This window comes from Oryctolagus cuniculus, chromosome 13 (assembly GCF_051225735.1).
Source record: "Oryctolagus cuniculus isolate XC-2025 breed Fujian yellow rabbit chromosome 13, ASM5122573v1, whole genome shotgun sequence".
In the NCBI taxonomy this organism is placed as follows: Eukaryota; Metazoa; Chordata; class Mammalia; order Lagomorpha; family Leporidae; genus Oryctolagus; species Oryctolagus cuniculus.
In genome coordinates, this window is record NC_142879.1 from 40,069,911 (window position 1) to 40,087,013 (window position 17,103).

The following is a 17,103-nucleotide window of genomic DNA, read 5'->3' on the forward strand; positions in this document are numbered from 1 at the left end:
ACTGCCCATGGCACTGACATCCCATATGGGTGCTGGTTCGAGTCCCAGCTGCTCCACTTTCAATGCAGCTCCCTGCTAATGGCCTGGGAAGGCAGCAGAGGATGGCCCAAGTGCTTGGGCTCCTGCACCTGTGTAGGAGACCGGGAAGAAGCTCCTGGCGTCTGATTGGCCCAGCTCTGGCCGTTGTGACCATTTGGGAAATGAGCCAGCAGATGAAAGATCTCGTTCTCTAACTCTGACCTTTAAATAAATAAATAAATCTTAAAAAAAAAAAAAAAAAATTGCTTTCAGACAGGTAGCCAGGCCTGAGTTACCTGAGTTCTGACCTTAGGGAAAAAATCCAAATGATGTTTCCAATAAATAAATAAGCTGGATTGCTCTCTGAGCCCTGGGTGTTCACATTGCTGCAGGTGTGCTCCTCCTCATGATTGGCCTGCCTGTCTTCCTCTTCCTGTTGCTGTTGATGTGTAAACAGGATGAGCCCAGTCTTCTCAACTTCCCCCCTCCTCTGCCAGCGTGGGGTGATTTATGGGAAACCAGAGTGTTTGGGGTCTACCTCCTCTGGTTTTTCGTTCAAGCTCTGTTCTACCTGCTGCCAATTGGGAAGGTAAGTCTTTGTTAGTAGAACATAGAATTGTCAGATATTACTTGTGTCTCTTCTGTGTTGATAGATATGCAGAGCTTTAATATGATTGAGGTTTCTTTTGTTGCTTTCCAAACCAAGTAGAAAAGAATAAGCAATTTTTGCAAAATAGCCTGACTCAGGGTGGAGGTTGCTGGGGGGAGTTGCCATTAGTGTGTGTTGGTTCAGAGGCATTTTTTTTTTTTTTTTTTTTTGACTGGCAGAGTTAGAGAGAGACAGAGAGAAAGGTCTTCCCCCTATTGGTTCATCCCCCAAATGGCCTCCACGGCCAGCATGCCACGTGCCTCCTCCTGGTCTCCCATGGGATGCAGGGCCCAAGCACTTGGACCATCCTCCACTGCACTCCTGGGCCACAGCAGAGAGCTGGCCTGGAAGAGGAGCAACCGGGACAGAATCTGGCGCCCCAACCGGGACAGAATCTGGTGCCCCAACCGGGACTAGAACCCGGTGTGCCGGCGCCACAGGTGGAGGATTAGCCTAGTGAGCCGCGGCACTGGCCCAGAGGCAGCTTTTTACAAGGTTAATTGGCTACTAAGCCCAAGGGTCTTATCTGTGTCTTTTACATTTTTTTTTTAATATGATGAGTTTTTGATGTTATCCCTTTTAAAAATGTGTAAGAACATTTTATGTGATTTTTAAAAGCATGCAATATCTTTAAAATTTGTTCCCATTGCTGAGTGTAGTTCTGTCGGCTTTTAATATAAGACTTGACTTGGATGTATTAGAAAGAAACATGAGATTCCCTAAGCAATAAATAATTTATGTAAAGCTCTTACTCTTGGGGTTTTGCAAGTCCGCCAACTGTCCATAGAGCACAGGATCGGTTTGACTGGGTGTGGGAGATGCCAGTGACGAGAGGACGGAACTGCAGACTTGCACCCTGCAGGCTCTCGCGTGGACTTTTGTGGTGATAGTCACTTCCTACAGTAGGCTGTGCAGTTCCATTCAGATTGATTTAGCTAAGGCTGGTTCAAATGACCTACTAAGAAAAGCGGTTTGGGAGGGTAAGTCATGTGTAACCACCCACTAAAGTGTTACTTCGGGGAGTAAAATGTGGCTGCCCTGGGACAAGGGGACCTTTCCCTTGCAGTTCAAGTCCCGAGTTTCCCATCAGGTGAGGCTCACTGTGCTGAGTGCCATGGGTGCTGCCACATGAAGAGAGACGGTCTCAGTCACGAGACACGCTCAGTCTCCTGTGGCTGAAGGAATCAGGACATGAGTGGAGGACTGGATGGGCCTAAGCGTGTGAGTGGCAGGGCGTGTGAGTATATGAGTGGGCCCCGGCGGATTGCCCAAGTCAGGCAGGTCTGGCTGCAGACGACCTGGCGGGTGCAAGGCAGTGGAGGTCACTCAAGGTCTGACTAGAGACCTACTGGACACAGAGGTGTTTTAAGCACACTGAGTCCTGTGATGGTACAGGGGCTCTCACTGTAGTCTCAGCGCATGGAGAAGTTACTGGGAGATTTATATTCAAGATAAATTCGGGAAGGTGGAATCGCGTCATCAGAGGGCTTGTACTGAGGTTTCTGAAATGTGTTTCTACATTTCCTCACTAGAAGATACCCTCTCTTGGGCATGTGGAAATACGATATTAAAAGGCATTTGTATGTGAATATATATCATATGTATAACGATAATGTGCTTTTTAAATTAAAACTTTGTTTTTCTTTCAAGGTTGTAGAAGGAATGCCTCTTATCAATGGGAGAAGACTCAAGTACAGATTAAATGGTGATTTTTTTTTTTTTTTAAACTCAGTTCGGTGACTCTGTAGCTTCTACTTTTGGGTGCCATACTCTTTAAACCATCCAAGCCGATGACACCAGAGTAAATCGTGAATTCTCTCACTGGATGGAAGGCCTGCACATAGCTGGCATTTATAACTGGGAAATGCTGTGCTGGGCTAGGGTCGGATCCTCCCGCGGCGTTCTCGCAGCCTGAGCGGCCCTGCTGGCACGCTAACCCTCGGCTGGGCTACCTCGGACACGCGTCCCACTCTTCCCAGACACCCTGGCCTGGCGAACTTGCCCCCAAAATGTCTGACAGCCACTGCTTCACCTCCGTCGTGTCTCTCTGCTCAGAGGGACCGGCGGCTCCCTTTCCCCCCGCCTGGTTTTATTTGTGACAGTGATGTCTTCCTGACATACTGTATTTGTCGGTTGTGTCTCACCGCTGGAATGGAGCTGCGTGGCTGGGACTTGGTTGTGTCTCTTACGGTGCTCCTGGCCCAGGTGTCACAGTGTGCTTGTTAGCACATGTGTGCTGAGTGGCTGGAGGGGCCCTCGCTGAGCCACACAGGGCATGGCAGGTGCTGCCCTCTCTCTGCCTGGCCTGTTGCTGTGGCTGTGGTGTGCTCGGGGCCCTCGCAGCTTTGCCACGTGAAGACGTTGATGAAGCACAGTGGACCTGGTTTTAAGGTCGCTGTGTTGTAGTTATCCTTAAATGATTGTCCCTTTCACTGGGTCGAGTGATTTCCTTTCTGGACTGACACACGCTCCTGGACTTGACGGGGCTGTGTCCCAGTAAACCCATCCTAAGCTGAAAATGCGTTTTACACATCTGGCCTACGGAAGTACACAGTATATTGTAGCCCATGGGCGCTGCTTACTTGCATGTTTGTATTGAGTCTGGGTGATGTTAGGACTTGAAAACTGCGTTGTTGTTCATAGTATGATTCTCGCACGAACGCTGTGACATCACTTTGTCTCTTTCAAGGATTCTACGCGTTCCTGCTGACGTCCGCGGCCGTCGGGGCGTCTCTCTGCTGGGGCCTGGAGCTCCATTCCATGTACCGGCACTTCCTGCAGTTCGCGCTCGCGGCCACTGTGTTCTCCGCCCTCCTCAGCGTTTATCTCTACGCACGCTCTTTGAGAGCACCCAGGGAAGAGCTGTCCCCGGCCAGCTCTAGTGAGCATGGGGAGGCGCACGTTGGCGCGTGCACCCCAGAGCCCTGTAGCAGCCGTTCCTAGACCTGAGTGGCTGGGCTGGTTTCCTAGCTTCGTGTACAAATAAGTGAAAAAGATGAAGAGAACATGGAAGGAAGAGGATGCTTTGTTTTCCCCTCAGAGTCCGTGCTGGAGTCGGCCTTTTAGTAAACCGCTCGGCTCCGCGGCACAATACGGCAAATGTTAGTGCTTTTGTCCGAAAGAGCAACTGCCTTTCAGAACTCGAAAACAACATCAATGGGTTACACATTGGTGGATTCTGACCTAAGAAATTTGACCATTCAAAAAAATACTGCTTATTTAAAACACCTGTGAGGGAACATTTACGGAAGCCTCCAGTTCCCTTACGTGGAGGGGAATTTGGCCCCTGGGCCCCCAAGGGCTGTAGCAGCTGCCCTGCCCCTGCCCAGCAGAGCTGTCCTCGGGCTCCTGCAGGCATCCGGAGTGTGGGTGACCTGGCTACTGGGCAGCAGGACAGTTGTAAAGCCTCACGACTGGGTTTGGAACACCACTTGGGTAAAAACTTTTCCCTTCTCAGGAAATGCTGTCTATGATTTCTTCATTGGCCGTGAATTAAATCCTCGAATTGGTACTTTTGATCTCAAATACTTTTGTGAATTGCGCCCTGGATTGATTGGATGGGTATGTCTTTTTTTTTTTTTTTAATTTCAGCTAAATAGTACAAATAATAGTGCATTTAGAAAGAAATTAGACCCCTTAAAAGTAAGCAGTGGTGGTTTATTTTTAGGAATATTTATAGCTTTTCTTAAAACTATCTACTTAAAATATTTTCTTACTACAAATATTTTCCAGAGGCTTAAGGTGTTCTCTACTAAGTTATTAAAGTTTTTATAATACAGTTTGTATGTAGGAAAGTGATAGTATAAGTTAATTGTAAGAAAAACATGTATTTTGTTTTTTAAAAAACCTTATTTTGACTTAATTTTAGAATTGCAGGAAAGTTGCAAAAATAGTTTCTTTTTAGCTTTTGCCCTGCTTCCCGCAGTTCTGACCCCGACCTGACTCTGTGATGACCAAGGACCGCAGACGGACACTGCTGCAGTGTAGTAACCTACACTCACAGCCGCCCCCCCCGCTGCTGTCCTGTCCTGCTGTCCTGTCCCAGGATCCTCCAGGACCCAACGTGTAGTTAGCTGTTATTTCCTTGTGGTCCCATGTCGGCTGCAACTTGACACTTTGCGGAGAGTGTCCTTGAGTCTGGGCTAGTCCAGCGTTTCCCGGCAGGAACATGACAGAAGCCACGTGTCCCTTGGCTTGTCCTCTCACTGCTTGTTAGGGTGCTGTCCCCGGGCTTTCCCAGGTCCCCCTCCTTGCCTCTGCGGTGCTGGGCCTCCCTGGGGAGCGACTGAGACTATTCTCCCCTTTTTTTCAGGTGCTTATTAACCTGGTGTTGCTTTTGACTGAAATGAAATTAAACAACCGTGCCGCTCCATCCTTGGCAATGATTTTGGTTAACAGTTTCCAGCTCTTATATGTGGTAGATGCCCTCTGGAATGAGGTAATTAATCTTAAGAGTTGAGGCCTTGGGGTCGGGTGGCTTTGAGTGTGGGTGAGAGTCCTGACCTCAGGCATCAGTGGCCTGAGCCTGCCTCCAAGGCTGCCTGTAGGACAGGAGATAGCATCTGGGGGCACAGTGCCGACACACGCTGTGACTCTAGGCGTTTGGGGTGGATGTCTCCACATTGCCTATCGGAGTGTTGGGTCAGATTCCACCTCTACTCCGGATTCCACCTCTACTCCGGATTCCACCTCTACTCCGGATTCCAGCTCTGCTCCGGATTCCAGCTTCCCGCTAATGTGCACTCTGGGAGGCAGCAGGGGGTGGCTCAGGTGGTTAGGTCCCTGCCACCTATGTGGGAGACCTGGATTGAGTTCTTGGCTGTGGCTTCATTCTGGCCACCTCCAGCTGTTGGAGGCATTTGGGAAGTGAACCAGTGGATGGGAACGCTGTCTTTCTCCAAATAAAAATAATTTGAAGTTGACTTGATTAAAGATGATTAGTAAAAAAACATTCTAAATAATTGAGATTGATTTGTCATGGGTTTTGTTTTTGTAAGTGGTACCAGATCATATATATAAGTAAAATTTAAGAGTAGCTATAATCAGATGAAGATACATTCTAATCAGAAATTAAGACCCATTGAGGACACCAGCTTCGGCGGCACTCAGTGTCCCAGATGGCTTTGCCTGCCAGTCATGCGCATACATCGAGAGGGCCCGCCTTTTGGCTACTTGAATACTGGTAAATGTTTTGCTGGTTCTCTTCTGTTGCAACTGGACATATTCCTTTAAAAAAAATCACTTCTTCAGGCCTGGAACTATTTTATATTTACCATTAACCTTTATGATCATTTACTCCAAAGTAGAAGTTTTCTCTCAACTTTAGATACACAACTGGGGACCCTACATACTGTTCTGAAATGGGGGTCCCTGTCCTTGAGAGGCTCGCAGTGCACTGGGGAGGGGACAGGGACCCAGCGGCATGTAGAGGGACCGAAGGCCAGGGCTCACTGAGGTTGGCGGCGGGTGCTGGTAGAGGAAGCTGGTTTCAGGGTGGTGGAGCGACAGCACTGTGTGCCCCACACTGACTTAGTGTCGCAAGCATGCCCAGGGAACCCGATCTGTCCCCAGCTTTTAAAAAGCCTTGTGGTTGGTGTATGCTCCCATGGCCCTTTAGGTATTTGGCCGTAAGTCAGTGCATCATTGGTATACCTTAAACACGGAAGCTGGGTTTTCTTTCCCCCTGTTCCTACAGGAAGCAGTGCTGACAACCATGGATATCCTCCGCGATGGATTCGGATTCATGCTGGCGTTTGGAGATCTGGTGTGGGTGCCGTTTATCTACAGCTTCCAAGCCTTTTACTTAGTCCATCATCCTAATGAAGTGTCTTGGCCAGTGGCTTCTTTAATTATCGTTCTGAAACGTGAGTGTTAGTTTCAGTCTCTGTATGGTGTGTGTGTGTTAAATATCACGTGCTGAGTCTTGTGCTCTGGTGTCCTTTTTTTTTTTTTTTTTTTTTTTTTTAGAATTAGAGACGCAGACAGGGCTCCCAGCCAATGATTAACTTCCCAAATACCCGTGACAGCCCCCAGCTGGGGCCACAGCTGGGGATCTCAAATCTAGAGCTCCCGCATGGGTGGGATCCAGATACTTGACCCATCACAGGCGCCTTCCAGAATACATTAGAAGGAAGCTGGAAAGGACAGTAGTGCTGGGGCTTGAACCTGGGCACTCCTCAATGTCTGCCCCTGGTGTCTGCCTGTTTTATTTATCTGAAGGTCAGATACACAGAGAGAAGGAGGGACAGAGAGAGGTCTTCCATCCACTGGTTCACTCCCCAGTTGGCTGCAGTGGTACCAACCTGAAGCCAGGAGATTGTTCTGGGTCTCCCACGGGAGTGTAAGGGCCCAAGCACTTGGGCCATCTTCTGCTGCTTTCCCAGGCCATAGCAGAGAGCTGGATTGGAAGTGGATCAACCAGGACTTGAACTGTTGCCCATATGGGATGCTGGCACTGCAGGTGGCAGCTTTACCCGCTCGGCCACAGCCCCGGCTCCCAGAGGTGTTTCTCACCATTTGAGGACTGATAAGTGTCATGGTGATGAGTGGTGACAGTGTCTGATGCGGGCACTTTGATCGTGCTGTTAGCGTGTTTGGGGGACTGTAGTCTTGTGAGTTTCCTGGATGGTGACAGTAGTGGGGCTTCAGACTCTGACATCCTAGGGCTGAGAGGTTCTGAGTTGCTATTAAAAAAATCAGAGTATTCTTTGCTTGGGAAATTTCCTCAGGACACAAATAATTTCTCTTAGAAACTATGATTTTAAGTGCGAGATTACATCTAAATTGTTAATATGGAAACATATTTTTAAATTACAGTCTCTGGGTATGTGATCTTCCGATGTGCAAATTCTCAGAAAAATGCATTCCGGAAAAACCCGGCTGATCCCAAGCTGGCACGTAAGTACTGGTTCATGTTTATATAATGTGTATTTCGGAAGATTTTATGTCTTGTTGTTTGGAGGTCATTACAGGAAATCCTTATTTTTATATTAGATTTGAAAACCATTCACACTTCGACGGGAAAAAGTCTCCTCGTCTCTGGATGGTGGGGCTTTGTTCGCCACCCCAATTACCTGGGCGATCTCCTCATGGCGCTGGCCTGGTCCCTCCCGTGCGGTAAGCACTCGGCAGGCCGGGCCCTCAAGCCTCTGGGAGCACAGGGTGGGCAGGGCACCGGGAGGCTGGCTGGGCATCCGTGGCCACGGCTGTGGCCATGGCCACCAGGGCAGCAGGAGCTCACAGCCTGCAGTGGTACTGATGCTTCTAAAAGCCAAACGGGGAAGCTGTGCCCGGGAGCTTTTCCTGAGCAGTCTCGCCTGGTTGGTTGTTTATGGCTCCGTGTGCTTGGGCTGTGACAAGCAGGAGGGTAGAGGGTCAGGTGTCCCGACGGGGACAGACTGTTCGACTGGCTCTTCGCTACTGTTGCAGCCGTGGGCATCTAGGAACCTGCTTAGTTGTCTTCCCCATGATTGGAGACGATGAAGAAATCCTGGGTTCAGTTGTAGAGAACTAAAAATGCTGCGTGGTGATAATCCAACGGCCCGGGCCGTTTCCTGTTCCCGCCACAGGCTTCTCGCACGCGTTGCCCTACTTCTACGTGGTCTACTTCACGGCACTGCTCGTGCACCGTGAGGCCCGCGACGAGCGCTGCTGCCGGAGCAAGTACGGCCTGGCCTGGGAGAAGTACTGCCAGCGCGTGCCCTACCGCCTCGTGCCCTACCTCTACTAGGCCAGCCGGCAGCGGAGCCCAGGGTGAACGCCCGCTCCTCGCACTGATGGGACCTGGAAGTTGTTTTCTTTCCCGAGACACGACTATGGAGCCATGCAGGAGGTCTTTTAATACAGCTGCGTTTCTTTTTATGATAACAATAACATAAGGGAAAACGCAAACAGAATGTTAGAATTAGCATTTTAATGGAGAATTTCCAATCCTTAAAAATCTGAAAACAAGAGTCTTATTATAAATGCACTTGCAAAGAATACTATTGATGTTAATGGGTTTTTGTTTACTTTGAATTTTTGACTTTTTACTTCGCCAGTTTTTGCCTAAATGAAAAACACTGTTACACTTAAACTACATTTACATTTATTGCATTGAGAATAGAATTTTCATTTATAATTCAAAACTCATCCTATGTTAAATCCTGTTATGTGAAAAGTGATCAAAGATAGTAGCAAGCACCGTTTAAAGGAAACCATTAGTAGCAGTTGGCTTAACCTCAACTTCTAGAACTGCCTTTGCAAATGTAAATATCGCTTATACTTTTATGTAATATATGGTGACTTGAGATTTTTCTGTACAGTAAGTATTTTAAATGTGAGATAATTGTCAGGACTAAATATCTTTAACAGAAACATTTTCAGTATTTTGAATTTTTATACAATAACACATGAATTAAAAAAATTGCAGCAATTAGAATTAATATTGTATAGAAGATGCTTTTAAAACATAGGAAGGGTATTTTTCTTAATCCAAAGTTTGTGAATTTGGCTTTGCTACCTCAATTGCAGGTGTTTTTTTTGCCTTTAAAAACTGCTGCAAATAGAAAAAATATGTATTTTTGAAGTAACATCACTATCTAAACATTTTTACACACATTGGTGTTTGGAAATTTGCCATTTTAGGCTAATATTTTTATATATTTTTGACTTTTTAAATCCAGCAGTGTTTTTGCTACTGTTTAGCTCAGGCAGTTCATACTGTATTTTGTACATTCTTTATATTTACTATCTACAAAGAAGGGATTAGTTTAAAATCATTTCTTTTAGTTTAACAGATGTGCATAAGGTAGCTTTAACCATTAAAATGCTAGTGAAGTTGATACAGTCTCATTATAATGGAACAGTAGCAAATTCACTCAACTTTTGTATTCAGAGTTCAGTTGTTCTATCTTAAACATAGGGAAGTGTAATACGTAAGAGTGTGTATGTTGGGTTTTAAATATTCCTTTTATATATGAGCCATTTGAATATGCAGTGTTCACTCTGCACTGCAGTTTGAAGCGTGCACCGTAGCTTGTGTGAATGTGATCATGGAGTGGGCTTGCTCTAGCAGTCTGCAGCTTACAGTCTTTAAATGTGGTTTTGGGGACGCTGTCAGTGATTGGTTAGTACCCATGTATGCAGTTGTTTTATTATGCTTTTCTCCTGGCATTGGAAAACGGTATCCCAGCATGCTCTGGACCAGAGCAGAGGACAAAGGACATTAACTGCTTTCTCTGGTAATGAAGAGCCTGTTAGCAACACCGTGCTGCCATTTCTGGATATCAGCTACAGTTGGTTTTTAATTTTGGTTTTAAGTTGGAAATAAAGTTGTGAATAAAAATGTTGCTTTAATCACCTTGGAGCCTTGTTTTCTGTTTTTGCCTGCAGCTGTGGGATTACTGGGTTAAAGATCGCCTTTAGGTTACCACTGCTATGGTCTGAATTATTACAGACTCTTAAGTGAAGGGTGGAAACAGTGCAATACAGTGTTTGGGCGGTGTGCCCTCGGCCGTCACACCAGAGTGTTACTTGCAAATCCTGAGCTTGGGCCCAACTTTCCCTGCTTCCTGGGTCATCACGGGATCTTTCTTCTGTGCAGCAGCCAGCTTCTTTTCATAACTAAATACCTAAGACAAGCTACATACAAAGGAAGGAGGTTTATTCTGGCTTGTGGCTTTGGGGATTCACAGTCCAGGACTGGCCAGGCCCCGCTGACTTGGCCATCTAGTGAGCTAGAGGATGGCCGTGGCAAAGCGTGTGGAGGCAGGATCGCGTGGAGGGCCGGGAAGCAGAGGGAGCATGCGTGCACGTCATCTGTCTGTGGTCTCAAAGCCTTCACCGTTCAATCACAGGGCCCCGCCCCAGCAACCTAATTCCCACAAGGCATCATAATTGGATTGATTCTACCTTTGATCTGGGGACCAAGATCGTCGTACGGAATCGCTTCTTGTAAGTCAAGAAGTTCCTAAAGCCATGCGCTGGTATCATGTTACCCTGTCTCTGTTCTGAGGAGAGGCACACTGGCTCCGTTCCAGGGTGTGCTGACCTGTTCCAGAGCCCACTGCAGAAACACCGCCTGTGCGCGGGTCTCATGCTGCGAATTCAAGCAGCTGGAAAGCCCCCCATCAGTGTGATGCTTTCCCAGACACATGAGTCAAAGACATTGTGCCTGGCCCGTCTGGCTGAGCCCACAAAGGCCTTTGTGAAGAGTGTTAACTACACGCGAATGTCTCGAAACATACAAATCTGGGGAGAGTAGAAGATTAAAATGGTTTGGTGTAGAATTTTATTCATTCTCACACAGCAATGCGACCTGCATTGTGATCCAGTGACTACAAGGTTTTTTCGTTGGTAAATGCACTGATGTTAAACAGTTAGTCGATGAACCAGTAGTCAAAATTCTTGACCTCTTACGTGTCTGGTAAACTGGGCATTCAAAACTGTAGAGTTCTGTATCTGTCTGGTTGGATGAATTTTGTGTTTCAGTAGAAATCTTTAAAAAAAAAAAATCCAATTGTCAAATTATGTGGTTCAAGCAAACCAGAAGCTCACATTTTCCATATGATAGGTTTGGGGGGTTTGTTATAAATTCCAAGGTTAGATGGTTTGTGTAACTGCATATGGAAATGATGCCTGTGGAATTTGATGCTTAATGCTATCAAGGGGGCTGACATTTGTGGCACAGCTGGTTCACCTGCCACCTGTGTTGCTAGCACCCCACACACAAGCTCTGGTTTGAGTCCTGGCTGCTCCACTTCTGATCCAGCTCCCTGCTGATGTGCCTAGGAAAGCAGTGGAGGACAGTCCAAATGCTTAGGCCCCTGTTCCCACGTGGGAGACCCAGATGGAGTTCTAAGCTTTTGGTTTTGGCCTAGCCCAGCCTAGGCCATTGAGGTCATCTTGGAGGTGAACCAATGGATGGAAGATCTCTCTTAACTGCCTTTCAAATAAAATAAATCAATCATTTTAAAAAAATTATAAAGATTATCATGGCTTTATGAATATATTCCTGGGAAATAATGGTGAATGTTAACACAGCATCTATTTTAGATTTAGCCAAATTTTGGGGTTTTCAAAAAATTTATTTCAACGGCAGAGTAACAGAGAGGGAGGGAGAGATCTTCCATCTCCTGGTTTACTTCTCAAATGGCCACAGCCAGGAGCCTGGAACCCCATCTGGGTTGCCCTTGTGGGTGGCAGGGGCTCAAGCACTTGGCCCATCTTTCACTGCCTTCCCAGGCACACGAGCAGGGAGCTGGATCTGAAGCAGAGTGGTTGGGACTTGAACCTCAGACTGGGGATGCCAGCATAGCAGACAGCGGGTTAACCCACTGTGCCACACTGTCAGCCCACTTGGGGCTGGTTAAAAATGTTGCTTGACATCTGAAATCTAACATCAGCCTTCCCTTGTGCAGTGGTAAGAAATGAGGAGCAGAAAGGGCGGTTTGTGTTCCCAAGGGAACGCTCAGAGGTCTAGGACTTCGTGACGCATAGTTGGGTGGTTACCTTTGTTGGCAAAAAGTGTATGTCGGGAAAATCACAGCACATCTCACGAGGCCGCGAGTCTTCCAGTATGTTTTCTTCGTGGTTCCACCTTGCTCCCTCGATGAATAAGCCGAAAACTTGAACTCCATCGCGAGGGGAGTCTGAGCCCTAAGGAAGACAAGCAGCGTCAGTGGCTGTCCAGGCACGAAGTCACTGGCCTACTCGGGCACCAGCCTGAGGCGCCATTCCTATGTGGGATCATCCCTGTCCAAGGTGTGTTGTCTCAAATTCCAGAGTGAATCCTCTGTTCTTTCCCTCCGCTGAGCACCGAGCAAAGTGTGTAGGTTCTGGTCTGTATAACGCAGACTAGCACGGGTGTGCGGACGAGTCACCTGGCCGGGAGGCACTCCACCCACATGCTGGCTCGGTTGATGCCAAGAGAGCAACGTGCCCCTGAGGACACCGAAGCTTCATGTTTGGAACCCTCCCGGCCAGATGCCAACCTCTGTGTCTCTTCCTTTGGCTAGTTCGGATTTTATATCATTTTGCTGCGTATAAAACCACTCATTAGGACAGAGCTTTCCTGAGGTTCTATGAGCTTCTGTAGCAAATCATTAAACCTGAGCACGGTTGTGGGAAAGCCCAGACCTGAAGCTGGTATCAGACCTTGGGCAGGCCTAACCTCAGGTTTGCCTGTAGAGGGCTGGCTACAAAGGCAGTCGCAGAGCCTTAGAAATCCTATGTACAGGAACAGTGACAAGACACTTAACAGGACAACCTGACACTAGTTTGCTAAGAGTGTGAAACACTCAAAGCTTTCTGAGTGACCTCAAGAGATGGAAAGACACGCTGGGTTCCCTATGGAAAAGCTCGGTGTCACAGGGGTAGCAGATCTCTCCCGAGTTTATACGGAAATGTACTGCAAGGTGCTCCAATACTAACACGTTTAAAAAAAGTGACACGTGATAAGGACTCGAGACGTCGGGGAGGAGGGCGGTGGGGCAGGGCTTCCCATGGGCCACACTGCAGGCCGCACTTGGTCCCCAGCGTCTGCTGCTGGCGGAGCCCTGCAAGAGGGAGGCACAGGGAGCAGCCACGAAGACCGGTTTGCTTGTTAGTTTGAAATACTGCCTCTTCGTTTACACCAGGGATAGCTTCAAGTCCACTTACTGGACTGACTGAAATCCTGACTCACGTGTGCTTTCTTTCCCCCAGAAAGAGAACGGGGGAGATGCACTTTGATGGCGCTGGACTGGAAGGGGGCAGCAAGTCCTCGTTCCTGGCCTCTCCAGTGCCTGGCCTGTGGCAAACGCTGAATAGAGGTTTGCCGAGGGAATGAATGGGTGAGTGAATGAATGAAGGATTTCCCCTTCCCATTCATTTAAGAATTCCCGTACCTTAAAGGCTCTCTTGACTTTGTCAAGTTCCGTTTGGACAATTCCAGAAAACTCTTCGTGATCAACGCCGGCAGTATCAGAAATCACGTGGTGGGTCAAAGTCAGGGCGTCCACGGAGATTCCTCGGGTCCTCCCGTAGTCTTGGAGCACAGCCATCAGGAAGGCTTTGGGGGAGAAACACACCCCACCACTGCCTTGTGGGTGCCAGAGCGTCCCGCAGGCTCGGCGACACCCACCTCTGATGCAGAGCAGGGGCAAGCGAGCAGAAGGGGTCAGGAAAGAGATGAGCTGGACTTGACCGCACCCCCTCTGGCCGGGGCATGGGCCCCCTGGAGAGCATGGGTTATCTGGGGGTTCAGCACCCTTCTGTCTAGGGAGGGTGCAGAGCTGTAACTCCTGGGACCCCAACCACTTTTTTTTTTTTTTTAATGTTTATTCATTTGCAGGAGTTACAGAGGGGCTGGTGCTCTGATGCAGTAGTTAAGGCCCTGGCCTAAAGTGCCCTTATCCCATATGGGTGCCGGTTCTAGTCCTGGCTGCTCCTCTTCCCATCCAGCTCTCTGCTATGGCCTGGGATAGCGGTAGAGGATGGCCCAAGTCCTTGGGCCCCTGCACCCACGTGGGGGACCTGGAAGAAGCTCCTGGCTCCTGGCTTTGGATCAGCTCAGTTCCGGCTGTTGCGGTCATATGGGGAGTAAACCAGTGGATGGAAGACCTCTCTGTCTCTACCTCTCTCTGTAATTCTGTCTTTCAAAAAAAAAAAAAAAAAAAACTTAAAAAAAAAAGTTACAGAGAGGGACAGGGAGAGGGACAGAGATCTTTCATTCGCTTGTCTACTCCCCAAACGGCTGCAAATGGCCAGGGCTCCACCAGGTCAAAGCCAGCGTTTCCTCTGGGTCTCCTGTGGGAGTGCCAGGGACCCAAGCACCTGGTCCTTCAGCTCTTCCCAGGTGCACTAGCAGGGAGCTGGATGGGACGTGGAGCAGCCGGGACTCAAACCAGCGCCCACGTGGGATGCTGCACTGCAGCCGGCAGCTTAATCGGCTGCAGCTTGACCCACCCCCTTCTGAGCTCCTCCTGGCCCACCCACCATTGTCCCACACCCTCTTGGCAACAAAGATGGGTCCCTGGAGTGAGCGCCAGACCAAGGGTGTCGGAGTCCTCCTCAGACACGAGGCCACGCTGGGGACAGGGGAGGCTGTTCCCCCTCTGGGGCTGCTACCCTGCTTGCGGCCGCGTCCCCTGGCTTGCACAGGGAGAGGCTGTAGCAGATGGGGACCTTCCCCCTCGGTGTGCCCCCTGCTTGAGGAAACAATGTGGCGCTCATGAGCTTTCCGAGCCAGTGACCCTGCACCTCACCCCACGCTTCGGACTGTGCGGTCTGGTCTATTCTGCTTCCTAAACACCCTTCTGTCCCCCTGCCACTGCCCCACTCGGGGCCACTAGCAGCTCTTGCTGGAGGACAAAGCAGACTCCCTAAGTCCTGGGACCCAGTCTTGTCCTCCTCCGACCCCTCCCCCCTTCTGTACTGCAGTATCGGATCCCGGCATCGCATTTCCGGAACACTCAGCGGTTCCTGCTGCCCTGGGATGAGGCCGACTCCCTCGCGGTGTCTTGCACAGCCCCTGGGGACTGGCGTGTGTCCCGTTCCAGCGGCCTCCTATACCGTTCTCCCTCCGCAGGCTTCTGCTCTGGCCGCAGGGAACGCCTGGCATCTCTAACTCGCACTGCCTTTTTCCAGTGCACCCTGGCTGGGATTCTCTCTAACAAGAATATTGGTCCCAGTTTAGTGCAGAGGTTAAATAGTTGCTAATTTTTTTAAAGATGTATTTTTTTTTTTATTTGAAAGTCAGAGTTCCAGAAGAGGGGGAGAAACAGAAAAAGGTCTTCCATCTGCTGGTTCACTCCCCAGAAGGCCACAACAGCTGGAGCTGTGCCAGGCAGAAGCCAGGAGCTTCTTTCAGATCTCCCATGTGGGTGCAGGGGACCAATCACCGGGCCCCTTCTGCTGCTTTCCCACACTTTAGCAGGGGTCTGGGGTGGGAGCGGAGCAGTGGGGCTTGAACCAGTGCCCAATTGGGATGCCGGTGTTGCAGGTGGTGGCTTTACTTGCTATGCTACAATGCCAGCCTCCCCGTTTCCCAATTAAAAAAAAATTATTTAAAAGGCAGAGTGACTGGGGGTGGGGTTGAGAAAGAGAAAGGAAAAACGAACTTTTCCACCTGCTGGTTCACTTGCCAAATGGCAGCAAAAGCCAGGGTTGGGCCAGGCTGAAGCCAGAAGCCTGGAGCTTCATTTGGGTCTCCCACATGGGTGCGGGGTCCCAAACACTTGGGCCACCTTCCACTGCTTTTCCCAGGCCATTAGCAGGAAGCTAGATCAGAAGTGGAGCAGCCAAGACACAAACCAGCATCGAGATGAGGTGCCGGCGCTGCAGGTGGCGGCTCTACCCACTACGCTACAGCACAGGGCCCCCTGACATTTTTCTTAACCCTTTTGTGCTACAGTTTTCATATCTGCAAGTAAGGATGGTTAGAGTAACGAGCTCAAAAGATTGCCTTGAGAGTTGAATGGCTCAGCTGCCACATCCCCTCAGAAGGACGCCTGGCATGGGACGCTACCACCTAGCCAGTACTCGGGCTCCTTGATTCCCACCCGGCTCCCCCGTCACCAGCAGCAAGCCGGTTCATCTTGGAAGTTATCTCTGGATCCCTCTGAAGTCTGTCTCTCTAGGGGTACTTTCCTCTAGCTCTTGGCAAAGGTCTCCTTGCTTTATCCTCCGATTCATTCACATAGGAATTCAGAAAGCCATTCATTCATTCTTCAAATCCCTTTGTTTTGGTGCTGGGGGCTGGATTAGGCCAGAGGCACAAGGCAAGCAAAGCAGACCAGGTGCCTGTCCTCGCGGCGCCTGAAGCCCAGTGCTGCTCCCTCCCAGGTCCCTTCTCGCCTGCTGCCCACACTGTGTCGGAACACCTGCCTAATTCCTGTATCTGCTGGACAGCTGTGCTGAGCAGCTGGACCCAGGTCCCACCAAACACGCCGTCATCAATTCTCGTTCAAGTGATATGTGGATGAATAGCCAAGGCATAGACTCAACCCCATGAAAGATGGCCAATTCCACTCCCTTGCACGGGCCTTTTGGGAGGATCTAGTGTTGACCTTTGACATGAGAGAATGGAGAAGGTGACCTGCTGTGGCACTTGCGGGGTCTGCTGAGGGTGGCCTATTTTGGGGCGAGGACAAGAGGCAAGTGGAGAAGGAGGAGGGTCTGCCTTAGTGCAGGCAAGAGGCCCTGGCACCTGTGCGGGCTCAGGTGCTGCCACCGTGGGGAGGGGAGGGACAGCGTGCAGAGCCACTGAGTGCAACCCTGCTGGGGTCTCCTGCTTCCAACGCTCACCGTGTGGAGAGAAGAACGCAGGAAGCCAGTATCTCGCAGGGAATCCTTCAAAGGAAACATTTTCTGGGTCAGCAACGGGCTTGGGGGTTTGGCTAGATGACGGAACAGACGAGACCAGTCTCAGACACCTGTTGGAAGGCGGATCCCACACGGGGTGGTTAAGGGCATCC

The 17,103-nt window shown here is 49.4% G+C and overlaps 2 protein-coding genes across 4 annotated transcripts in view; one reads left to right on the forward strand and one right to left on the reverse strand.

Annotated features, from left to right (window-relative positions):
• LBR (lamin B receptor) overlaps positions 1 to 10,008 on the forward strand; it is a 44,601-nt gene extending 34,593 nt beyond the window's left edge. For all 3 annotated transcript variants that reach the window (XM_089311473.1, XM_051821424.3, XM_089311472.1), the window contains exons 6-14: positions 411 to 607; positions 2,318 to 2,372; positions 3,357 to 3,548; positions 4,125 to 4,228; positions 4,980 to 5,105; positions 6,363 to 6,531; positions 7,484 to 7,564; positions 7,661 to 7,783; positions 8,236 to 10,008. In XM_089311473.1, coding sequence (XP_089167599.1) covers positions 411 to 607; positions 2,318 to 2,372; positions 3,357 to 3,548; positions 4,125 to 4,228; positions 4,980 to 5,105; positions 6,363 to 6,531; positions 7,484 to 7,564; positions 7,661 to 7,783; positions 8,236 to 8,396 — 1,208 coding nt within the window. In that variant the 3' untranslated portion in view covers positions 8,397 to 10,008. The remainder of the gene's footprint in view (positions 1 to 410; positions 608 to 2,317; positions 2,373 to 3,356; positions 3,549 to 4,124; positions 4,229 to 4,979; positions 5,106 to 6,362; positions 6,532 to 7,483; positions 7,565 to 7,660; positions 7,784 to 8,235) is intronic.
• Positions 10,009 to 10,241: 233 nt separating this feature from the next.
• DNAH14 (dynein axonemal heavy chain 14) overlaps positions 10,242 to 17,103 on the reverse strand; it is a 321,439-nt gene continuing 314,577 nt past the window's right edge. The window contains exons 83-86 of the mRNA XM_089311474.1: positions 16,934 to 17,061; positions 13,534 to 13,697; positions 12,158 to 12,304; positions 10,242 to 11,144 (exon numbers count right to left, since the gene is read on the reverse strand). Of these exons, the coding sequence (XP_089167600.1) occupies positions 10,938 to 11,144; positions 12,158 to 12,304; positions 13,534 to 13,697; positions 16,934 to 17,061 (646 nt within the window). The 3' untranslated portion in view covers positions 10,242 to 10,937. The remainder of the gene's footprint in view (positions 11,145 to 12,157; positions 12,305 to 13,533; positions 13,698 to 16,933; positions 17,062 to 17,103) is intronic.